Source organism: Haliotis rubra, unplaced genomic scaffold, assembly GCF_003918875.1.
Source record: "Haliotis rubra isolate DU_JTF1 unplaced genomic scaffold, ASM391887v1 Scf8, whole genome shotgun sequence".
Lineage (NCBI taxonomy): Eukaryota > Metazoa > Mollusca > Gastropoda > Lepetellida > Haliotidae > Haliotis > Haliotis rubra.
This window is the reverse complement of record NW_025767523.1, coordinates 3935236-3962404: the sequence shown is the minus strand read 5'-3', so window position 1 is coordinate 3962404 and position 27169 is coordinate 3935236. Positions and strand designations below refer to the sequence as shown.

The 27169-nt window shown below is 38.4% G+C and overlaps 1 protein-coding gene across 2 annotated transcripts in view; it reads right to left on the bottom strand.

Annotated features, from left to right (window-relative positions):
* Window positions 1-27169, bottom strand: part of LOC124261467 (caskin-2-like) — a 229068-nt gene that overhangs the window by 174619 nt on the left and 27280 nt on the right. For both annotated transcript variants that reach the window (XM_046695780.1, XM_046695781.1), the window contains exon 2: window positions 2535-2586. In XM_046695780.1, the coding sequence (XP_046551736.1) occupies window positions 2535-2586 (52 nt within the window). The remainder of the gene's footprint in view (window positions 1-2534; window positions 2587-27169) is intronic.

The following is a 27169-nucleotide window of genomic DNA, read 5'->3' as shown; positions in this document are numbered from 1 at the left end:
TAACAACACAAATACACATTTCTATTGGGATCCATTATCAATGAAAAATCTATGTTGAAATCTGCCAATATCAATAACACTTGAGAACTTGAACCATTGTAACTCAACTTTAACCAAAATCTCAATATTTTATACACGCTAACACAATCACAAGCATTGCTTAACTGTCCAAAAAGTGTTTGATTCACGTTCAGATCCATCTTTGTACACATAAAGCAGCTCAAACCAACATAACCATCTGAAACCAACACTAACTAGGGATATACATCCAAAGTTATCTGCCATAATAGCCACTTAAACCCGACATGCATGAAATTTACAATCGTTAATAGCATCCATACTGCCAATATCACGCCTATCAAGCAGACAATATGAGATATGGATAAAGCAGATGGTAAGACCCTAGAAGATATAACTTCGAGAGTTTGTTCTACTTGGACTCATGCAGAGAATCAGCAGATTTTTACAGAGGGTGGCAATTGTCCATGCCCTTGTAAGTTAAAGATGCAGAAAATTGGACTGTGGACCGTAAATAGATGGAGACTTGAACTTGTTTTGATTCAGTTGATTCTATGAATGACTGCCATGGATCCTTAGTTCCCAGCTGAGCTGCTACAGACAGATGTAGATATCAACTTTCATGTGACAGGCCACAGCCATGCCCCCTCTTCTGTAACCAGACTTACCCCATGAATGAAACATATATTTGGGGAACACAAAGATAAAATGTTATGGGAGACGTTCCTTTCATTCTTTTTATCAATGAACATGAGGTATTTCATATAAATGGATCCTACATACCTATATCAGTGGTTGTGGGGTTCTGGGTAACAATGCACTTTAGAGTAGAAGCTAGACCTGACAAAATAGCCTGACGCTCCCTGTATAAGCTAATTACTAGGAAGGGAAGACGCATTACAGTGAAATCTATTTGGCTGGCTAGTTGCTACACAGATGAGTGGAAGTTCAACCCATCCAAGTGGTGAGACCTCCTTAAATACATCAGTCTAAAGGCTCAGACAGCGCCATCAACCTGGGACCACTTCAAGTCAGTTTCAAAAGCTGAAATTGCCATAGCCTTATACACTATGGTCAAAAACAATAGTGTGATGGTGTACGCTATAATTGACATTGGCCAGCTGACAACATTTTCCCTGTCTGAAAACTCCAACTCTGATCATCTTGCTCCTTCTGGAAGGAGCTGATTGCCTGTCTAATGATGGACAGATTTCCTAGTTTACCGGACCACTTACTGGGCAGTCTAGACCAAGACTGCACCAATGGAATGGTCAATTTTCGAACATTCTTAACCAGTCTCTACGACAGTTTTATCCACTCTGGCTCCAAAGTAACACTTTTTACACCCCTTCTTTACTCAGACTAACAATGAACAAGTTACAATGAACACGTCACAATCTGACCATCCAACTTAGACAGTAGCCACATGACCAGTAGCCTTTCTTATGATAGAAAGTGGATTTCGCCTAATATAATCACACTGAAAGTCACTTATGTGGAAAAATGATGTGCTGCAGAGTTGCCATTTACCTAATGATAAAAGCAGTAGTGCTCAAGGAAATGTCACCAGTGACATAGTAATAGACCTTCCCACTGAATGTTTAGCCCTGTTCCTATCTTACAGTCCCCAAACCATTTTCTCTTTGACCAGCCTTTCTGTAATGCAAAAGTCCTTAATGAAGCAAGCATGGAGTTAAGGCTCAGAATCACCCATTTCATTTTGAGCTCCTATTCAATTTATAAAAGCAGCTGCGTCACTTCTACCAAAGTTATATATTTTCAGAGACTCTGTGTAAGTCTACCAATCTTCAACTTTCAGACTTTTGTAAATTCTGAACCTGCCAACTATTAATATAATTGGTTAAAGTATCCAAAGGACTTGTGAAAATTACTTAAATAAGAAACTTTCCGCTACAAATCATTGAGACCAGAGTGACAAAAATGAGTTACTGCCATCATTTTTGTCTGTTGATCTTGTTTTGTACTGGTAACAAACTCTAAGGTTGAAGAGATGAGGTGGAGAAGCCTCTGCCTGTCCCTTGAGATACACCAACAAATGCACTAAACTTGTTACACACTGAATGCAATGTCACCCAATTACAGTATCTTACCACGACAACTGACGAAACAAATTGTGACCATGATGACAAAGCATTATGGGAGGAAATTCAAAGACACAATTACATTAGTTTATCAAGAGAAACTCGAGATCTCATGAATATCCTGTGTAGAAAAAAATTAATTTGATACTGTGGAGAGGTTTGATATTTTATGGCAAGCATCAAGAGCCTGTGTCCACATTTCTCCAGACATCCTTTCATGGGTGCTGAATGCTGTGAATCAAGCAATATGAGGGCTGATATTCACATCAATTTGCCTGAAATGTACATCCAATTTTCCCTGCTGGATGGCCCCAAATACTAGCAATTTATCCCTAACTGGAGACAATTTGTCTGTTCAGAAAGCCTAGAGCTTTCTCTTTAGCAAGCTCATGAATATTCATGATGTTTACTCACCCATCGCCATCTTGGAAGTTTACGTTGAACTTTTTATTATTTCCAATAAGCTCTGAAAAGAGAAGAAGGAAACCGTAAATAATTGATTGTTAATCAATTTGAAACTGAGTAATGTAATTAACTAGTGTCAATCTCCATCAGAAAGAGAATATGCAATGAACGCAATCTGTTAACAAACTTAAAATGAATGACAATACATCATACATTTGCTGAAACGTGAAATTAAACATAAAAAAAATCACCAGAAAATCCCTCTTAAGCTGTACTCATTTCAACATGTCAACCTTAAGTATTAATCATCTGTTTCAGAAGTGCAATCTTTGTTGCTGAAACAGTAATGATGTTTGTACATTTTAATACCTTCCACAATTCCCAAAAGAGCAATGCAATGACATAAATGACACACTCACAAATCTGAAGGGGAATGATAGGACCAGCTGTCTATGGCACTGCAATTTGCTATGCATAGCTGATCCATTGGGGTCATTGGAAAGCTAAGATTGTGGATCGAATCCAGTGTTTCATCCCAATTATATTCACTTCATCGCAGGGTTCCTTTATTTTTTTTAAGATTTTCACCCACAGTGCAAAACAAAGCTTGATAAGAATCCTGGAGGTGAGGTGAGGTGAAATTGGGTTTTACGTCGTGCTTGAGAATATTTCGCTCATATGACGACGTGCATGTGTGTATGTGCACGTGCGGCTGCTTGTACTAGCCCAGACTAAAGCTGGTTTTATAGTGCTAGCCCACTGAGATACCATGCCGCAGTGAAGCATGAATACCCCACTCAGACACATTATACTGACTCCGAGCCGACCAGTCCTTGTTGTACCCATTAATGCCGAGAGCCAGGCAGGGACCAACAAGTACCATATTTTAACGTCTTTTGGTATGACGCGGTTGGGGATCGAACCCGCAACCTTCCGCTCTCCGGGCGGACGCTCTAACCACTACACCACAGAGGCGGTCAAGAATCTTGGAAAAGAATAAAGGAACACTTGCGCTTTCATGTGTTCCCTTATTTGTTTCCCTCAGTATATTTTTGGTTTGTCAGCACCACACCATGCTTGTAGTTTCGTCTGAATTGTAAGACCCGTATCAAATCATAAACAGAATGATAAAACTGGAACACTGTTCAAAGCAACCCAAATCATGTGTTTAAAGTCGGATGACATAATACTCTTGATACCATGACAGAAATCCTAAATATGATGCAGTAGTGTTACTCCATGATCAATCGTTCCATCCTTGCTAAATACACATATTATTGGTCAGAACTATGACTAACAGTTGAATTGTCTGGGGAAAAAATGAACATGACTGTTGGTGTTCAAGCTTCAAATGATCAGCTTTCATCAATGATTGATTGGTCCTTCCACTGATGTAAAGAATGACTTTAAGTGTCCACATAAAGTCAAACACTGATCTGTCAAAGTTGAAGAGTGAGTGAGTGAGTGAGTTTTTAATTTACACCATATTTAGCAATATTCTGGGGGACATATTCACGCCGAAGACCCAGGTTCATTCCCCACATGGGTACAATGTGTGAAGCCCATTTCTGATTCCCCCCCCCGGGTGTGATATTGCTGGAAAATTGCTAAATACTCACACACTCACTATTTCCTTCAAAGATCTGTCTTTTCCCAATGCTGATTTGTTTCAAATATCATATTATGGCAGAGTATTAGGAGATTCAAAATTAAGTGCCTTTGGCATTCAAATTGGGGAAATACAGTTATGTTATAAACGTAGTTACAGAGATATCTGTACATTATATTTCTACACTGCATTCAATGTAATTATGTGAAATGAAGCACTTGAGCCTCTTCCTCTTATTGGCCTGTTATCAATGAAAATAAGAGAACTTGACCAAAGCATCACATGAGTTACAATCACATTAAGATTTATTTGGATTTTTTTCCCCATTTGGACATTTATTCTGACATTTGCTGCAGACTTGTGGTCGATTATCAGCCTCCAGTCTCCAGTCTCAGTAAATCCCTCCCATACATCATGCATGCCTCCTCGTCATCAGCCATAGTAATGGACTATCCTCTTCCCACCATGATCTCTCTCAACACTCTCCTCTACCTTTATACACTAAACATCGTTACCATTAGCAACTGCACCAATAACACAACACTAACTTCACATCAGGAATACAACAGCCATTAAAAAATGCTTCCTTACATAAACTGAATTCGTTAAATTTCCAAATCAATTACTCAATTTACATCGCCTCTCTCTCCAAGGTCCTCACAACCAGACAAATCAAATTGGGACAAATGTTTCCGATATTATCAAACCCTTAAATTATCTGCACAATAGCAGAGGAGTGCCTCCCAGGCCACAAGGCTGAAGTATAGTCTGCCAACTGGCCGGAAGGCTGGAAGACAGATCTGAGGCCATGTTTGCAGGCGTATTTGTGAAGAATTCAGGGACAAGATGACTGTTTGTTTATAGTCCTTCACCAGACCCCAGATGGAAACCATGTTCTCAAATTCTCAATCCCTGTCAAAGAGGGTTATGCTCTAGGAGGGCTCTTGTTCTGTTAGTTTTTGTAAATGGTGTCTGTTTGCTTAAAGAAATCATATTCCTTTTCATGCAGTTCTGAAGTTTGAAAACTCAAATCCTTTAGAAGACATGATGTTTAGGTCATCAATAAATTGAATTTGTATGTAATTCCAAGCAAAGCGCAGAGCTTTTTCGCATTTGACATTCCAATTTGAGGCATGTGGAGTTTTTCCATGTTTTTTATTGGTGATATTGTGTCCACACATCACAACAAACTGTCATCATGGCAACCATGTTTGAAATGTATGAGATGGGGTGATGCTGCAACCATGGGGGTTAATATGCCTACATATCAGAGGCCATTGTGACCCTCCTAGACTTGCACAAGTCTGTAAGGCAATAATAATTGAGTGACTGAGTGAGTGAGTTTAGTTTTACACCTCACTCAGCAATATTCCAGCTATATGGCGGCGGTCTGTAAATAATCGAGTCTAGACCAGACAATCCAGTGATCAACAGCATGAGCATCGAACTGTGCAATTGGGAACCGATGACATGTGTCAACCAAGTCAGCAAGCCTGACCACCCGATCCCATTAGTTGCCTCTTACAACAAGCATGGGTTACTGAAGGCACATTCTAACCCAGACCTTCACAGGTCTAATAATTAGTAGTTTAAATGATAATTTCTAATAATTATAAATAACCCTCTAACAGACTATACTGTCTGCTTATCTAGACTTGCTTCTTTAAAGCATAACATTACTATACATCCATGGGCTTAGCCTTCAGTACAACCTTGGAACAAGGCTATGACCCTATGTCACTGAAAATGTCACTGAAAATGTTACTGAAATCATCTATGACATTGTATGCCTTTCTCCAGGTTTTTTAAATAACTATATTTCATGAAATCTAAAGCTGATGCAATACTACTACCAGCAATAGAAACTGGCACTGGTCATCAAGTACTTACCAGACTGCCTAAAAGTTGGGCAATGTAGAGAGTTTGACAGGATTTGCTAGATGTTGCAAGGACAAGTGGACTAAAAATTCAATTTCTATCGCTGACAACCTATCTAAACTTGACATTTTATCATGTAGATATGCAGAGAGAAACAGTTTGGGTACATGCAGCTATTCCACCATTATATTTGTAAACCCATTCTGGACGACTTGCTGTTGAGCTCTGGCCTGGATACTGCTGAAAAGGCAGTGACGCACTATCCTGCAGGCCAAAGGCTAATGAAAATTCATGAGGTCAACTCGTTCTCATACAAATACATTCACACAACATTTCAAACTCCATGCTAAGTGCTTCTTAAAAATATGACTTTTAAACTTTTGGAAAGATCACATCAGGTACATCACCGAAATACTGAGTTGCCTCTGATGATAATGATGTTACTGGAGACTGAAATAACCCCAGTACCCTGACCTTAAACAAATACAGATTTCAAGGTTTCTTAGATTCAAAAACATGTTTAATTCTTCACTGAAGAATGTCCCTGTACTTGTGCAGTGAGTACATGAGTTTCATTTTATACCGCACTCAGCAATATTCCAGCTATATGGCAGTGGTCTGTAAATAATCGAGTCTGGAAGAGAAGATCAAGTGATAAACATCATGAGCATCGATCTATTCAATTGGGATACGATGACATGTGTCAACCAAGTCAGCAAGCCTGACCATCCGATCCTGTTAGTTGCCTCTTACGACAAGTATGGGTTGCTGAAGTCCCGGATAAGGACTAATGCCAGTTTTTTCGTGCTAGCCCAGCGATACTATACCGCAATCCCCCAAAGATGATAATGCCTGTTCAGATTCAACACTGACAACAATGCATCGTCTAAAACACTGAAAATGTACGTTCTCATCACTTTCAAATCAATGAATTTCCAAGTCAAAAGAGTGTAAAATTTGTTTTTAAAAGAAACTTTTTTGAAGTGTTGAAGCTTTTTGGCAACAGAGCTGTTCAAGCATAGGTTAGCTAATGTACACCCTACTGCTACCAATCACTGTCAAATGAGTGACAGCATGAACAACAGCTGATGAAATCAATGCAACATCCTCATAACAGTGAGCTCAGGTAGCTGTTGTTCCCAGCATGTTTTGAAATTAATCAAGACAATATGGACCACATCCTAACTATAACAAGACAACAAGATGGAGCCATATCAGCTTTCTAAATTACATCAAATGAAAGTGAATAATTCACAAGACAAAGGAAGGGATTAACATTATTTAAAAAAGGTATTGGTAAAAGGCGCCAATTTTGCCAATTTCTAAACCCAACCAAATGTGTCTCTTTACCTGCTTGCCAATGTACACATAGGCGGTTTCAATGCCAATGCAACTAAAAGAGCAAATGGTCTTTTTTCAGCCACTAGAGAAAATAAATGAGTATTGTTTTAAACCACTGTCTGAAACTTTCAAATTATTTCAGTGTTGGGAATTGTACACTAGGTATTCGTGGGACAAGCCAACACTTGAACCATTGAAAACCTCTTGAGTTATCATACTTCTACACAAGCAGTGTGTTGTCAATATAAGGGTACATATTCTTCAGAGGTCACAAAGATGATTTTAATGGCATATAAAGCTAATCAAATACCAGTTTCAAGATTACACTACATTTTAAGAGCAAAATGAGCATTCATATCACTCTAGAACTGAACTTAGTCCCTAAATAATTGGCCTTCAAAATTCAAACCAGTTCGCTAGCCTGAGACTATTAAATTATGTCAAGGGCAAATAAAAATCCAATGATTGTAGACCTAACAACTTAAGCATTACGAAACAGTTCTCAATACTTCAGTTTGGCTACAAAATGGAACCTAACAGTACTGATAGATACAAGATACAACACATTTATTCTGCAAACATTCCATGTAGAAACAGTGACAATATTCTATAAACTACATAGACGAGATATATAATAAGTCAGAGTAACAATTCATATACTAATACAAATATATAATGACTTAGGACAATGTAACGATCTTCTACATTTGATTGAGGTTGTATATATGATACAGAAGTAAACAACGGAGACCAGCAACATCTCAGGACTTGTGACAAAAGGTTTCCAGTAGTCCTCTGTCTAGTCTTAAAAAGCCCAAATTTCTCAGGCTGAAACCGATGGCTTGCGAGTTTCATCATCATGCCACTTCCAGGCTATTTTCCCTTGAATAGTAACAGGTGCATGTGATTGTGGTTCAATCCACTGTCTCCAACAACCCAGCAGATGATAGGCAGTCAGCTTGCATCATCTCCATCTATTCAATGGCCATCTGCAAGCTGTCAACACAGCCCCATCCATGCACATCCACCTCTCACACTATCTCCCTTCCATTATGTCAGTGTCACCAGTCAGGCTGTCAATGGTAGTCATTTAATAATTTCAATCTTCCAATCAAAGACTCGATTTTCAAATTCAACAGCTGTGTATCTGAATATAATGGTTCATTAGAGATCTTTGATCAAATAAAAACAACTGTCCCTCTGGTTACCAGGCTTAAGAATTCTTATTGAAACTTTGGTTATTAGTTTTAAAAAGGAAGAAATTATAATTTTTAATAATTCTGATTAAAAAATTGTTTAATAGGACTGTTTAAGTGTTTTTATCCTGACTAGTATTTACAAGAGAAAAGATATACATTAAACCTCATATTCCTGTAAACACACCATATTCTAATTTCACCTCTGTCGTGATTTCTTATTAATTTCACAAGCAAGTTATGAATGTTTTAGATAACACACTTACCAAACATGCCTAACATTCCTCCAAAATCCATACAGTTCAATTAACTAAAATTCTCTGGCCCTTGTGTCGATATGGATGCTCATACCATCACGTAAATACCACGCAATCGACAAGTGTTTGCATAACCAGCAATAACCATTGATAAACAATGACAAAATCCCAACTGATTACGTCACCCACCAAGCATCAGAAATATGTGGCAACATTACCTTCTTATTAAAAACTTGATCATTGGCAGAGCTCAATATTTTCTAACAACACATGTCAGGCTGGAATTAAGGGTCACAGAGGAAGCCTTATTACAAACAGTGAGTTCTCTGTATAATCGATGAACTGTCACCTATAACATAGCAGGTATATGCATTCCTGCTTTTATTTCCCTGTGGAGTTGAATATTCAAAATACAACTGCATTATTCTATAATTGTTTCCAACTTGATTGAGATTAATGGATACTTAATTGGTCTCAAACATAAAAACTTTCATTAAATACAGAGTGAGGGAATGAATATTGTTTTATGCTAAGTCAAATTTGCGCATGTTCATAGTACACAACTTACTAAAGAAAAAAAATGTTTTTTTATCAAATACATTAAAGAGTACCCAATATTTTCACTTTGATATTTACTTTTATTTATGTATTTAAGTAATTAATATAATTACTGTTTTCACTTTAGATGAAAATACATTTATGCTACCAATGATTCTTAAAGTAGCTATATAAACTTATCAGTAAGAGTGTCTTGCAAAAAATGACATTCTCAATGAAAATGCTTGCCATTACCAATGTCTTTAACAATGCTTTAACAGTGCTTTCAGTAAAAAGACATCCCTAATCACCCTAGGCTTTCAAATGCAAAACTGAGTGGAGAACCAATCTAATAAAATGAATACTGACTGAAGACAATCCTTTGAGAAGGAATAAAAGCCAATCAGCTAAGATTATCCGCTGCCTAAACCTCAAGAAAAGTTGCCTTTCCAACTTGCAAATCATTTCAGTAATTGATTCGATCTGAAAAAAATCTTGCTTAGTCAATGCAATTTAACAAAAGGCATTGTATTTGGTTTTAAGCGAAACATTACATCATAACATCACTGTTTGCATGTCAAATTATGCTAGCTTTGATCCTTACTTTGTGCAAAATAATTATAATAATCATAGATTTATATCTCTTTGAAATACAAAATCTTTGAAATCCAAAACCATGCAATTATTAACAACTTATATCTAAGCTGAATGTAGCCTTTCTCCAAGGCTGTACTGAATGCTAAGTAATACTATCCTTCAAAGGCAAGTCTAGATAAGCGGACAGTACAAGGATGCCAGACTGTTATTTAAATATTTTTAGAAATTTTTACTTAAACTATTAATTATTACCTTAGAGACTTGTGCAAGTCTAAGCTGTCTGTATTCCAAGGTATTCAATAATTTCTGATTTCTTCAAAAAAAAGCCAAGCACTTATTTATTTAACATATTTCCAAATGCAATAGAGCCAAATCTGAACACCATTTAACACATGATGTCACATCGCTGCTACAATGAACCCTGAGGATCAAGTTGATTTCCTATTCCCTTCCATCCGACTGCCTTCCCTGATGGCGACAGACAGTGCACCAGCACGCTGGGAGTATTCCACACATACCTCCCACCACAAGTCCCAGCCACGGAAGCACCACGTTCCCTCACACACATTACTCAATAAATCTGGAATCATGGTGCTTTGAGAAATCTGGCCAGGAATAAAGGAATATGATAAACAGATGGAGATGCATCTTTCTTGGAATCATGTGGAAATCAATACCAAATGTTCACAAATGTATTTAAACCAGATTACAAGGTGTTGATGTCCCAATATTGATCAATATTCATTCTAATCCCCAATAATACCCCACATGTTACTGAGAGGTACTTTTATAAATCTCTTCACCATAACTGAAATTTTTAAAATTAATTTCTTCAAAAATTTCAAACTGAGTTCTCCTCCATGTAATTATCGCAAGAATCCTTTAACGCACACAAATGGTATAGGAGCGGCACAGGAGTGGACAAGGAGTGCCGGTAAGTAGAGCCAGGTAACAGATCATGTGTCTAAGCGAAAGCCTTCAAATTGGTTTCTACCTGCACCAGTGCCTGCTTCACGGCTGACTACAGCCAAACCGTTTCATCACTATAGGGCTTCTGACAGTAATAACTGATTGTACTAATTTGCCAGCAATTTACCTTACACCTGGTCTATATAACCAATGGCCAATGGAATCCTCTCCCAAACCATCGTCAACCAGTGAGTTCAGTTATCCCTCAAGAGTATACAAGTACTACTTGAACAGTATTTCAGTTATATCAAAGCATGATGTAAGATAAAAACTAGAAGTGTTGCATTTATTTGTCCATTTGAGAATTCACGAACACAAAGCAATCCTGGTGAATCTGAGATTCGAACCTGTGCTCCTGTTTCTCTGACAACCTTGGACACATAACTCTCATACTGAATTGCAGCAACTTTGACGACATGGTCGCAGTCCCTCTCAGTGTAAGACTGTAAGTCACAAACAGTACATGTCATTAGTTGGGGGCTGTGGGGTAGCCTTAGTTAGTGGTTAAAGTGCTCGCTTTCCAAGCCGAAGACATGCTGCGATTCTCCACATGGGTACAATGTGTGAAGTCCATTTCTGGTACTCTCTGCCATGATACTGCTGAAATATTGCTAAAATGGTATAAAACCATACTCACTCACTCATTCACATGTTATAGTTGGAGTAAGTGGGGGCGGTGGGGTAGCCTAGTGGTTAAAGCGTTGGCTCGTCACGCCGAAGACCCGGGTTCGAATCCCAACATGGGTACAATGTGTGAAGCCCATTCTGGTGTTCCCCGCTGTGATGTTGCTGGAATATTGCTAAAAGCAGCGTAAAACCAAACTCAGTCAGTCAGTCAGTGGAGTCAGTGGAGTCAGTGAGTAAGTGAGTGAGACATTTGGGAGTCACAGCATTTCAGTTACATCTCAGCATGTCAGCTTGATGTCCTAAAAAAGCTAAAAGTGATACAGGTCGTAGACACTAGAAAAACTTTCGATTAGGCAGTTGCATATCTTGCAGTAAGTTGTAAAATGCAAAGGCACCAGACATTCGCCTCAGCACAGACCCAATTTACAGCCTCACACCAAGTGAACCCTCTTGCACCCTTGCATTCCAGGACTGAATCTGGAGACTAATGTGTTACTGTGTTATCACTGCCTCCCCAGCAACCTCCAATACGAGTAGCAAATTAGATCTGACAAATGTCTTGTGGGATTAAGTAATAAGATTTGCAGCTAGGATATGTTCAAAGCAGCATTCCTTAGTGCACATGCCAATTTCTTCTGAGATACATCAAGCCATATAGTCTCAGTATGTTTCTGCTCATAGAACCATCATGAAGATTGGACCGGTGTCATGTATGATAGAGATGTGGATGCACAGAAGTTCATGAGACACTGACAGTCTCGTTTATCACCATCAAAAAACATGTATTCGCAGGATGCTGCACTGAGCCGTGTTATAAAACATGCACAACATTTGAAATCAAAAGGATGAGTATAAGTGAGCAAGTACACACCAGAAATGGGCTTCACACATTGTACCCATATGGGGAATCAAACCCGGCTCTTTGGCATGACGAGCGATCGGTTTAACCACTAGGCTACCCCACCGCCTAAAAAGGATGGGTAACTAACATAATAACTATTACTAATTACCACCACTGCATATTTGTACCAAATATGCAACAGTACTGCCCTTGAATTTTGATTACATTCCAACAATGCAGGATTCCTAGCTGAATTTCATGTCTAACTAAACAGGACAAACAAATTTGACATTCCTTCCCATTCCTAAATTCTCCCTCCTGTTTCTCTTTCAACCGTTCGATGTTCAAAACATGCACACAAAAAAATTCCAACCAGACCTGAAACTGACACAGACAAAACGACATTTCCCATTACAGAGGCTGGCACCCACCACACTTCTGTTACAATGTAAGTCTAACATAGCGAAATGTCAACCAGGAGACACAGATAACGGTTGATCTTTACAAATGCATTTTTTTAACATTTGAATGCATGCAGGACATCTGATCCATCAAGGAAACATAAGGAAACATAAGAAAACAAAGCACCAAGGTACTGAAGCTCACATTCAATGATACATCCAAGTTAGATATTTTTCTCTCTTCAGTATGAAAGGAAAGAACCTAATTATTTAAAAAACTGGCCGTGTGGCATGTTCTACTTGATGTGTGAGGTGGCATCAATGTTTGTTCAAAAGGGTGCTAAAGAGAAAAAACACTCTTTTTTGGTATGGTCATGCATATACTGGACATGACCTTTAAATTTCAAAGAAACAAGAGCAGCATGTTTTCCAATATCATTTCAAAAACCCAGTTTGGTTCCAGTGTTGAAGATTAAAACAGATTCAGTATCATTATTATCATCACAAGTTTTCTGACTTTCACTTTTCAGGATGGGGTGAGTGAGTGAGTCTCGTTTTGAGCCCTTTCAGCAATATTCCAGGATTATCATGTCGGGGACACCAAAATTGGGCTCCACACATTACACCCATGTGGGAATCAAACCAAGGTCTTGGGCATTGAAGACCAAACGCTTTAACCACCGCTTTATTTCTGGATTATGAACACAGAACACACTATGCTCAGTGCAACTGAAGTCCCGATTTGTTCAAAGTGAATAAACCTCACCCATATATGCAATGGCAGAAAAGTGTCAGTCATAATAGTTCACTGGTGAAGGGAATTCAGCCTCCAAAACAATCTCAGCAAACTCTGCAGGGAGAGTTGCTTTAATGAAACCAGATGTAATCAGAATATCAACAGAGGTAATGGCTGGCCACAGATCATTTAGTCTTCAAAGAAAGTTTGCCAACATATTTGGCTATAAGAACTTATTTAAGCTCTTAAATTCCAAAATAATGGCCATAAATCAAGAAAATCTAAACTTTAATATTTCAAGTGAACAAGAAGAGATTACTGCAATAGCTTTCTTAAAGAATACACTCATACACTATGTGAGTTACTGATTAATACCCCTCTTAAAATTAGTGAATGCAATCACTTGAGACAGAGATAACTTGTTTCCCAAGAAGATACCAACCCACAGCCTCCTTGGCCACAGAACTCATTGTGACAAGCAAGGATGCTTCCCACACTCTCCAAATATGTTATTTGTTAACGATTCCTGCTTCATTCTGTATAGATTTACAAGAACTATACTAGATTGTGATAAAGAATCCATATTCTGAAATGAGTGAATGTTAACGAAGTATGCAATACATTACAGATATACTGATGACAGCCTGTAAAAAATATAATCTGGGACAGGAAAACCTGTGCAGACACCAAGAGCACTGTCGAACATTATAAGGGTATGATAGCAAGTGAGTGAGTGAGTGAGTTAGTTTAGTCTTATGTCACTTTTAGCAATAGTCCAGCAATATCACGGTGGGGGACACCAGAAATGGGTTTCACACATTGTAGGGGAATCGAACACGGGTCTTTGGCTTGATGTGCAAATGCTTTAACCACTAGGCTACCCAACGTCTCTATGACACCAAGTAATCAACAACGCCATCACCTCTGACTATCCGAACTGATTTCTTCACTTTTTACAAGCATGAATGTGCTGAGGTCTATTCTAACAGACATCCCCAGAGGTCCCCATTCTAAAGGCTGTATCAAGCAGCCTTGTCATTCATTACCCAGTATGCAAGGCCGCTAACTGTGGACTAAAGATCCAAACTTCCACATCTTGATCACCCTGGTTCTATTTCATTTGCAAGCGCAACGTGCAAACACATCAATCAAGCACATCACACAAGGTGGTACACCATCAAGCCTCAATTTCACCCCCTCATGTCCATTCCCAGTATCAGTTCCAGGACTAAACAATTTTCAAATCACATAACTAGCTTCAGAAAATCAAAACTTGTCCATGGTATTACGGAAATCAATATATCCATCATCCCCGATAACAGTGACCGTCGTGGGAAGTGCACCTACTGCCGATAGCCAGCCCAGACCAGCCAATCACTGACCAATACACTGATCTCTCCCGATTCTGGCGAGCTATGACAGTCATCCACTGCACATGTGTTATCCTGATTAATAATTTCCCTTCTGGGCTGGATTAACAACATCGTAAAGTTACGCTAATCAACACCACTGCTTCCGCCAATAGAAGCAGGACGAGGTTGTTATTACCCTATATAACCCTCAAACTGGAAGCTATTATGATCACCATCATCCATGCAGGTTCAATATCATCTCTGGATCTCGCTAGTAATGTTTTCGTCGCATGTTGATTCAATATGAAAGCCTTGTGTCCTCTTGACCTCTGTACCATCATAAAATAATACAGTTGTTTTGATTACAGACATAAATAGGTTACAGTCGAGTTAATTACAGTTATCATGAATTCAATCAACAAGACCCATTAAAGATAAACCTATAGCTCAGTATGAAGTTTTGTGTCCCTTCAAATTAATTAATCAACAAAATGAGTTGACGATATTGTTATGATGTCCGGGACCTACACAAGCCTGTCGACACGTGTACACTGCTAACCAGTGCGAGTTCAGGCAAAGGTTAACGGCAACATTTATATCATCTTGTATGTCCTACACCTGAATACCATGGCTATATACAAGTACATGTCAGTCATCATGTCAATCATGCAGGACAGCTGTCATGGAACCAGGTACCACAGGTACAGATTCCACAGAAAGTGTGTGAATCCTCATGACAAATAACAGCTAAGTAACAACCAATATCACAGGAAACATATACAATCCTCATACATAGCTAATTCCTTTGATTAATGTGAGGCTATGTTTTGGCTTCATTTGTAGTTCAAATCAGTCTATTCAAATGATTCTGCATTAATCTACTTATCACTGTACATACAACAGGGGCCGTGGGGTAGCCTAGTGGTTAAAGCGTTGGCTCGTCACGCCGAAGACCCGGGTTCGAATCCCCACATGGGTACAATGTGTGAAGCCCATTTCTGGTGTCCCCTGCTGTGATGTTGCTGGAATATTGCTAAAAGTGGCGTAAAACCAAACTCAGTCAGTCAGTCAGACATACAACTCAACATTTGGAATTTTGCTTGAAATGTATTAAAGGCATATAACATGTCAACTTAAGCCTGAAGTGATGCTAGTTTGAAATTTTTACCAATGTGGTGAGACCTACAAAAACAAGCATGATGCAGTAATTGCAGTGCCTAAGATTACTAGGCTACCCACACCACTACCCTTCCCCACCATTCATCCTACCCACTCCCCAAGTTTGAAACATCAAGTGGCTTGAGCTCAAAACAAGATCAATATTCTCTACCAACTGAATTTTGAAAGTTTCCTTTTCAAACTGTTTAACTCAGGCATCACAGAGCCTTCTATTGACAGAGAGTAAAAACAGACCTGCTAAAATGCTGAAATAAACTTCCACAAAGAAGAATTTCTACATTACAATCTTGCAAAACATGGATCTCAAAGACAAGGACTGTCATTGGATAAGCACTATAAAACACAGTCTGACACGTAGTGTTTGAAGGATATTTTACAATCTCCAAATCCATATCAATAAGCCAAGTTTGTGACTGATATGTTCTGATCAGCTGGGATCCAAGAGTATTTTTCCTCACTGATGATGTATGCTCAGATAAAGTCTGGTACATATTGCCAGGACTGTTCTTAACCAACTGTTTTAAGAACTCGGACAAACCAGACATTTTCAAAATATTCCCTTTACATTCTTTTAAAGATAACAGCTTATTCACGAACAAAACCTATCCGACTTTCATACATACTAAAATAACTTCCTGCAAGCTGGTAACTTCTTATGGTGATCTTTAGGTATCAACAAACTCCCGATATGAAATCTCGTAAACTTTTTGCAACAAACTTTCTCCATCATCAACAGCTAATTACAAGACGATACCATGTATAAAATGGCCATTAGCTAAAACAGTTCCCCACGCATGCTTCCATCAATCCAGCATTTCCTCCTTCATTGCATCTGTTGTACACGCAATCAATGAGCATCTTTTAATGCTTTGACTGCCCCCTAGTGGGCAAACACAAGATAACTCTTGCCAAAACACAACTCTGGGTGAGGTAAACGGGAAAAGAAGCCCATTTCCATATCACCAGCTGGCAGCTGAAATACTCACCAGAGATAAAGCTCTCTTCAGGATAAGATACGTCTTTCATTCATCTTACTTATCTAAACCTCTTCTCAGAGCTAACATTTGACATTTAAAACGCTTGACTTGAATAACCAAATTTCACGAACTTTACCATTAACGGAACAATCAATCTCAAGGTAAACATTTGAATGATCAAAGACCTACATGAAAGTTAAATCTCTTGGAAATGACAAAATATTTGGTATTAAAATAATGAAGCTATATGTCCTGTCAGCACTGTTTTGAATAGGTGGAAGATTTATTCTTTCAGCTGTGGAATATTTCAAACCCAGGTCTCACGACATTTGTTTTATAGTTGAACAAAATCAATTTGACAGAAGGATTGTTGTTGTCTAAACTGCGTTGTACAGAGAAAGCAATTACGGTTCACGAAATGCCAAGGATAGAAGGTGAGACAAATAATTTCTTTGTCTGAACCAAAGTTTGCAATACATTTGTCACAGTCATATTCATGTCCTTAAAGCCAAACTGACTCATTTAAATTGAACCTACACCATTCATACTACTCTCCTTCTTGTTTGTTTGTTGTTTATTCCAGCTAATGGCATCGACTATAAATAATCGCATTTGGACCAGACAATCAAATGATAAACAGCATGAGCATCGATCTACGCAATTGGGATACGATGACATGTGTCAACCAAGTCAGCGAGTCTTACCACCCGATCCTGTTAGTCACCTCTTGCATGGGTTGCTGAAGATCAATTTTAACCTGAATCTTCACAGGTCACTCTCATTCTTAAGGTAAACAAACTGAGAGAACAGCAAAACACAAATGATATTGACCAATGAACAGAGAATTTGGTAAGTGAACTGAAATATTATTCAACAACTGAAGGAATGTGAAAACAGTTAACAACTTGGCACAATGGTAAACAACCTGGGAAAAGAGTAAACAACTTGATAATAGATAACAACTTCAGATAATAGTAAATGAACTGAGAGTCTGGCAAGTGGACTGAAATATTATTCAACAATTGAAATAAAGTTAAACCTCTTCAGATAATGGTAAACAACTCGAGATGATGTCAAGACTTTCCTCATACTTCAAGGGCCACATTACCAGCCATAACGATCCAGGACAGGTAAGACTATAACTATTTTGTGTCTTCACAAAACAAATATCAGCCTGTTCAATATGATAAGAACGTCTTCTGTTTTGCACTTCCAATTTCTGAAATGGCTGCTTCCAAAGATCCTTAAACACTCAGCTTCCCATGAAAACTGGTCAAAGCACCATGTAATCAGGGTTCTAAATTTGGCTGCTAAGAGTAGATAGACTTTCAATAAGAGATTCATAATCCATGAGCACCATGAATCAGGAGTGTCTGTGCAGCATCTTCACGGCAATGATGGATTGAACTGGGGGATGTTTGTGTCCAGATTCCGCAGGACTGAGACAGTATTACCAAGGAAGGTACAATGCTAACGGCACCGCATGATCAGAGGGAAACTCAGAGATCTGACTGATTACCAGGCACTAAGTTTTTCTTTGCTGCAAAACAAAAAAACAGTTACCATGCAGTATGCAGGCCATCTGGCTTGGATCATGAAACATCTAATATCAAGTTATTTGATAAACATGTCAGTTTTCAGCTCCAGTAATATGAAATTGTTCAATTTTTTAACCTTATGAGTTGTGTTGTTTTCCTATCAAATTCAATAAATATGTTTACCAGCATTGTGTTTCCATGAAACGCTACTAAGGCTTGTGTGCCTTATCATGGGCATCAGTCTGAAACACAGAATTCTTCATCAAATGAGGGGAACTATTGCAGAGGGGGTTATACACAGCACAAAGCCTGCAAACACAGGCCATTACACTCATGTAACCCTCCTATACGTCCAACTGGTACAGTTTCCCGCCTCTACCTGCACTAAGTTTAGTTTGCTTCACAAATGCTGGAGCATACAAAAACATAAACCTATTTTTGTACATCATAATAAAAGACAAGCATCTTATTGTTCTACAACTTCTGTTCACATTACTTTTGCTTATCATTTTGACAGATCACTTTGCAATTAAGCAGCTATCTGTCACCAAGTCTGATGTCAATGTGTGTTTATAACTTACAAGAACACAACTTTACTGAACATTATGAACAGTACATATATTTGTATGGTTCTTGTACAACACCCGAGGAATACTGCAGCTAAATGATGTGGGCCAGGTGCACAAGTGACCAATACAATGACCAGAGAGAGATCATTCTTCAGAGCACAAGTTGTGAACAGTAGCTATGTCCCATGGACAACCTTCTCAGAAGAAGACTGACTGACTGAGTTTAGTTTACGCTGCTTTTAGCAATATTCCAGCAATATCACGGCCGGGGACACCAGAAATGGGCTTCACACATTGTGCCCATGTGGGGAATTGAACCCTGGTCTTCGGCATGACGAGCCAACGCTTTAACCACTAGGCTACCCCGCCGCCCCCTCAGAAGAAGATCCGACTCAGATCCTGAGATCAGTCTAAAGATCAAAGGCACATCTACCATATAAAACTGCATCTTACAAATCTCAGTGCCATGAATGCTATGATAGTTTCATTTTTTTTCACTAACTTAAAGCATGAGATGACACGACAACATTAATATGCTGTGAAATCATTCACAAAATGATTCAACTTCTGTTAAACATATCTTTCTAATTCAGTTGAACATAGCTTAACAAACACATCTGATCATCTCGACTGGTTGCAAAGCCTATAATTAAATGCAAATATTCCACAGTCACGTTGCAGGACTAATCCTAACTTACTTTGGTCCTTCAGTAGGAGCTACCCAACATGGCAGACATCATATCCACCCGTCATACCCTAAAGGGATGCCAGACGCAACATAACACCAGCTTTAAGACTGTATCCCTTCAAACTTGCAATTTTACTCATGCAATTATGTTCAAAGTTCCATAAAAATGTTACATCTTTTTTATAATTTGTTCACCTCCGGGGCCAAATTTCTCATGGGTCTTCTTACATCAAAGGCAGGGTTACTGCGGCAATGTAGCGTTAGACGTACAGACTATGATGGGGGATTGTATTTCAGAACTAAGGTTACAAGAGACAGGTATGTACAGCCGTAATGACAGAGCACTAACTTCTTATCTATCTCGGAACAAACATATCATTAAAGGAGCAATGTTTGTAGGTGTTTCTCGTGTTTCGTAACATCATGGCTCCATAGGATGACATCACCATCTGTCTGAGTGAGCTACCATCCTCAGCCATGGACATGAGACCCGACAATCTTGTTTCTTAACAACACACCAGCTTGCCAGTAAGAGTTATCCAAACACAAGATAAACCCTCACCAAACAGAAATCAGAAACTTTTCACATGATATGGAAATCTATCCATCATATGCATGACAGGGTAACAAGTTCTTAATCCGTGTCTATGATAGTTACTGTTCCACATTACCATATGGTTTCAGAATTTTATACTGAGGAAAACATCTGTCAAGAATGAACCCAGGAGAGTCAAAACATTTCAAAGCAACAAAGAACGCACATGGAATATTCATGGAGAATCTCTGGCAGCAATGTGGCTACTTAAACTTTTAGCAACAAAACCCTTTAATAATCATAAGAAAAATTTGTTAAATTTGTCCACTGTACAATTCTGACTATTGAGAAACAAGAAATTGTGAGTGAGTGAGTGAGTATGGTTTTATTCCGCTGTTAGCAATATCACAGCGGGGACACCAGAAATGGGCTTCACACATTGTACCCATGTGGGAATTGAAATCAGCTCTTCATTGTGATGAGCGAGCGCTTTAACCACTAGGCTACTCAATGCCCCTTTAAAACAACAAATAGGGGAATACCAATGTCCAGTTATAGTCACAAGTAATATCCTAACCGGATATACATATACAGGGTTTTAAATCAATCTTGGGACCCCTATGAACAGAACTATTTTTATTTCATGCATATTTTCAACATAGATCTATATACACTTAAGTTGATAATGGTACTAGAAGAATGTCAGTCTCTTGTGTGGAAAGGTGTGTTAGAGATTTGTCCATGAGTTCATACTAGCCTTGAGGCATGTATGACAAACCAATTTACTGATAACATCTTTACTCGATTCTACCATACAGTTAGGCAAAAGTAAATGATTCTGTTGTCAAGACTAATTTCATCAGAGAGGAGGACTTATATGTCTAACACATTTACTGCCATCTTAACATTGAGAAAATATTCATATCAGTCCAGTCTTGTTTTTTTCAAGACTGACAGACCTTGAAATCTGTAGATCCAAGCGCTGATCTTCATCAATACCTTGGATGATATGCAAGCTATCTATGACAGTGATAACAACTTAATCGGACAAACACGAAATACCTCCCACCTAACAGAGTATATTTCAATGGAATTCAGTTGTGCATGAGCCATGTATGTAACATGAATTGAACCAACTTGTTCAAGAAGCAGCCATTCTTACACACCACAGGAAAAATCTATATGTAATTAAGCCCCATTTTCTGGCTGATTGCAATACACAATAGATTACTCAGATCTTGAGTAAATTCCTGATAAACAGGTTGAACGATCAAGTGTTTGGACCGAAGACAAATCACAATACATCCCTCAAGCTTAGGCAACGATTACGTGTAGATTACAGAGTTATGTGGCAAGTGTGATAGCCTCTAACAAACTACCCAGGGCAGGCAGGCCGGCAGGCTAGGCTCCACACATTGGCTAACCTGGCAGTGACTTTACACACATACACACACACATTCACAAGGGAAATTCTCAGCCTGTAGGGAAAATGTACGATTTCAGCAAGTTCTACAAAATAGTAAGGGTGAGACGGTACGCTCTTACCACGGTACGGTACATAGTGTGATACAAGGCCTTCGGTTTGGTACATGATAAAATTGACATTTAGCAAAGAAATGCATAGATTTTGACAAAATGATTCGATTTCGAGACATTTTAGAAAAGGTTTAAAAAGGTCAATAATTTGACAGAATGAAAACCGAAAATACCGAATTTTTGGATTGCATTACGGTATACTGAACCTAAGGCAAAATACTGCGGTTCTACTAATACTGCGGTATACCGTTTCACCCCTACAAAATAGAACTACAATGTATTACCGGTATATATAAAAGTGTAATCTTGCACAACTGTCTAGGGAAATGATTATCAGTATAAATGATAATTCCTAGAACATAAAAATGAGAACAAGTCATCCCTGTAGGCAGTTAAAATTTAAGTTTACATTGACATTATTTCAGGTAAGTAGTGAACATCCCAATAAAAGACTGACATCCTATCACTGTCGGACTTCCTTATTATAAGGAAAGAACACTATACAATCACTGACTTATTAATACAGGCTTAGAGAAAAGCTTTTGAAGGTGAAAAATAGATTGTAAATTCTGTCTACAGGAAACTCAGAGTGTGTGAGTGAGTGAGTATGGTTTTACACCGCTTTTAGCAATATTCCAGCAATATCGCAGCAAGGAACATCAGGGCTTCACATATTTTACCCATGTGGGGAATCGAACCTGGGTCTTCAGCGTGACAAGGGGAAGCTTTAACTGTTGGAAAACCAATTCAAACCACACAAAATAAATTCAGTAACAAAATCACAGAATAAAATTTTAAAAATTCTTTCTCGAAATCATTTGAAGTGAACCATGCTTTTTTATTAGAATATCCATATATGACTCAAATAACTGTCCTTTATCAACCCCATTTAAACATATCATTACAACTCAAACACATTATTTCAAATTTTCAAGGGATTTGAGAATTCATGATCTTTTGACAGAAATTCACACCAAATGCCTCAAAATTTGAAAAGAAAAGAAAAGCTTCAACAGTGTCCTAATAACATAATGATAAATATGTTTTCTGGTGAATCTTGACACATCAGCTCCGTGCAGAAATGGAACGGCCTAAAAATGACTAACTCATTATCATGTTTTGTCACTGATATTCAATTTAGCCTGTACGCAGCTGAGTTCTCCATGCAAATCTTGTATGGCCTGAAAACTAGTATTCAACTGAATATCAAATTAAGCCTGCCGCCTATATTAGTATGCATTCTCTTATTTTGGGAAAATCTAAATGTATGATTTACGAGCATGCATGTCATGGCCTTCTACGGATATGAAAATGATATCTGGCTTTGATACAGCTTAGCCACCACTGAAATATGCAAATGATTTTGTTGATGGTTACAACACTAGTCAGATGCATTCAAATGAAGATTTCAGGCATTATCTAGCATTAAAATATGATTGCTACAAAGAAACTATTTGTATGGGCCAAGTCATAAAAAGATTGTTTATGAACTGCTTCAATATTGGCATGTTTCTTCATGTCTTTGGCAGTGTTTAAAGCCAAGAATAATGGCCATGGGGTCCTCGTCTGTTGTTGAATTCTAATGTCAAAAGTTAAAGATACAGAAGTCCCAAGATTCAAATAGCAAAGGCGAAAATCTCAAGGATCCAAGGAACCAGTGAATTTTGAACACGATTTGGAATAATAGATTCTGATTCCTATCAACAAAATCACAAAAGAAAAGAAAGCTGAAAACACATTGAAATTGTAACAATTATATAATCAATAAAAAAAGATTTATTCCATCCATCCAGAACATTTAACTGACATGAAATATATGGAACCAGAAGCTATACAAACAGACCTAACACTCTAGTGACTATTTCTGTGATGCCGCAGCTTCTCTAAAGGTCTTAATTAACACACAGGACATGTACCCTGTCAGCATCACTTCCTCTCCAGATATGTGATGACAGATTGGTATTTCCCAAGATGCTTCATATCCTGAAGTTTGTGTTATATACACTTGTCTGTGAAGCTGTCAGTTGAGGTACAACACAAACCAGTGTAACGCTCACACACTGGCACTAGTGACTGGTGGAGTCACATCCGCAAAGATAGGAATAACTATTCTCACATTAATATTCAAAGTACATCATCCAGTCTTGGAATAATGAAACCTCCAACAAAAATGAAGATTTTGGAAAGATTTCAACCTATATAACCACAAAAAGTACATATTAAACAAATAAACTATTTTACCTATCAATTGTAGGTTTAGCTCATTCTAAACTTTAGCTTAACATTGCTTGACTCATTGCTTCTTTCTAATACTTGTCAAAAAACAAAATAAACTAAAAACAAAAATAAGAAAAACATAAACTAATAACATGTCTAGCTAACACAAACTATCACATTGAAAACTGAAGCTACATATACTCACAAAGACAATTGTGTGTTCAAATACTGCAGCTACACAAGAAAGTCACATTGCTCTGATACCTTAATTTCGCTGCTTACGTTTAAGTCTCAAAATATCAATATGTCCTGATGTTCAGACTTAAAAGGCAACATTCTGCATTCTAAACACCAGGAACCCCCACTCCACAACGTGATTTTGTTTTTCCACAATTAGCATTAGTTTATGGTAAACATAAGTATTGCTTTCATAAGTACCTATTGAAGTGACTCGGATATACACATACAATATATTACAGTTCATGTGGTCTTTACAGCCCTGTTACAGTAATCATATTAAAGTCAAATTATCCAAATATTCTTTTTATAAATATGGAAAGGGTTTTCAACAGATAAAAATTTGTGTGCATCATATCATATCAGATTTTCACAACTAATGACATTCCAATGCAGGAGATGAACCGTTCACCATCATTTCTATATAGACTGACTGACTGAGTTTTGGTTTTACGCCGCTTTTAGCAATATTCCAGCAACATCACGGCGGGGGACACCAGAAATGGGCTTCATACATTGTACCCATGTGGGGATTCGAACCTGGGTCTTCGGGCGTGACGAGCCAACGCTTTAACCACTAGGCTACCCCACTGCCCTTTCTATATAGAACAAGACAAAGTGATGACCAAAGCTGTTCATCAACTGACGTGCCAGCATGTTTGGTCCATCACAAACCATGGCTGCTGCAACTTCAGCAGGCGAGAATCTAATGACCAGACAAATTATCACACCGAACCCAATATCCTGCTGTTGACAGGTAGAAGTCTGACCACAGCACCAGGCTGTAAACCAGTCCAGATTTGTCAAACATCTTACATCGTTGGCTATTACTTCTCCAAACAGTCCATCAGCACTTAAACAAATATGTCAGCCACGTGCACAACTCTTCATATTTAAGGTAGGCATGCATCGGGGCCATGCATCAGCCGGTCACTGTGGTCAAATGAGGGGTCACTGAGGGGTGCCTTTAGCACTGATGTTCATATTAGAGACCTGTACCAATACATTACCCAGCAGAAACTGACCATGATGCCAGACAACAACATGACATTGCCAGACTCTGTTGAATACCTACAGAGGCAGGCTGGCACCTATGGTGTCATTTGCCAAGACCATGTGGTGTTTATGTCCAATAACTTCTCCATGAACTGAATTATGCCTCCTTGCAGGAATAATACATTCTTTTCTGGTCATTGTACGTCTACAGGTGGAAACTATACTGTCATAAACATATTTGTGTTTATATACAATAACTTGACCAAGAACTGAGTTATACCTCTTTCAATGATAAGCCACATTCTGGCAGTTTGGTTCCACAGGCTGGCACAGACACTATCACTGGCCATAAATATATTTGTGCATATGCACAATAAGTTGACCAAGAAGTTAGGCTGAAGGGGTCATTGTCGGCACAGGTACTATAGGTATGTACCCCAGGTACGTTTCTGTACACAAAAATGTACCCTAAACAAAGTCAACATACAGAAACATTCTCGGTACTTAACATGGCAGATGAGTCCATATTCCGCAACCCAAAACCGAAACCATATGTAGTTGTTCCTGTTCAACTGATTACAAGTGGTATTGTGCACAGCAAAATATTTGTTTCTGTGTATGGTCGTTTTTATATAACGCAATCAAATGCATGTAATACAACATTATGACAGTTCCGATCAAGAAAACAATGCAATGTGGAATGGAATCATCCTGGGGTACGTTTCTGTACTCTGATTTTGGCTCGGGTACGTTTACATTTACAGAAACGTACCTGGGGTACACATCTGTAGTACCCATGCTGACAACCACCCATTCGGCAGAATTCAGATATATTTATTGCAGGGGTAAAGACATTTTGCTATTTGGGTTCTTTGTTGTATAGTGTCTAAAAAAGACTTACACGCTCCTGCCATGAATCACAGCATTCAAAGTATGTGCATCTCTGGGGCAGATTTTGGAGTGTTTTGGTTAGCCACGTGGCCTTGAGAGGTGAAGTGTTTGTATGTAAACACCAGTGTTGTCCACACACTGAAGCAGGGTGCAGACAGGGGTCAGCCTAGGCAGCCATTACTCATCACAATAGGGAGAATGTAGGGATTAGAAGACAGACAAGTATCAGGGTTATTATAGGGAATATATCACTTGACTCAAATGAAGAGGGGATTTGGTGGACAAACTTAGCATATTATCACTGCCATATTTATCTTATGTATTACAGTTTCATTTTTAACTGCACAATTTTAAATGAATTGTAAAACAATTACTTTTATCTCACCTTATTCCATCTGATTAGATGACAGTCAAAGTTCACCAACCTGAATTACCACTATCACCAGGTAAATCATCAATCAGTTTCAACTAACTGTTAGACACTGACATATGTAAGAGAAAACTATATATGTTTCGGTTCAAAACAAAATCACTTAACCATTCCTAATCCTATCTATCCTAAGATTAAAATAGAAACTGAAGTACCTTACAGATGAAATGTGAAAAACTGAGCTGTCCAACTCGTTTTTCAACAATGGTTATAAAACTCAAGGGCAGAGATGCCAGCCCTGCCACAACCCTTGTCCTTGTTTGACACTAAAGAGTATTCCCTGTGTTCTTGTTTCATCAGAGGTATATTGGGATCTAAGGGGCTGGGTTTCACTACACACCTGCAGGCTCAGTGGTCTGTCTACCTGTCTACAGTGGCTCACCAGCTACAACACGGATCATCTTGCAAAGAGACATGTCAGGGGATCTTAGAGTCGGTGGGCAATGGCCAACAAGGATTTCAGAAATCGTAGGTCATTATAGTCTGAGAACATGTTAATGCATTAGATAC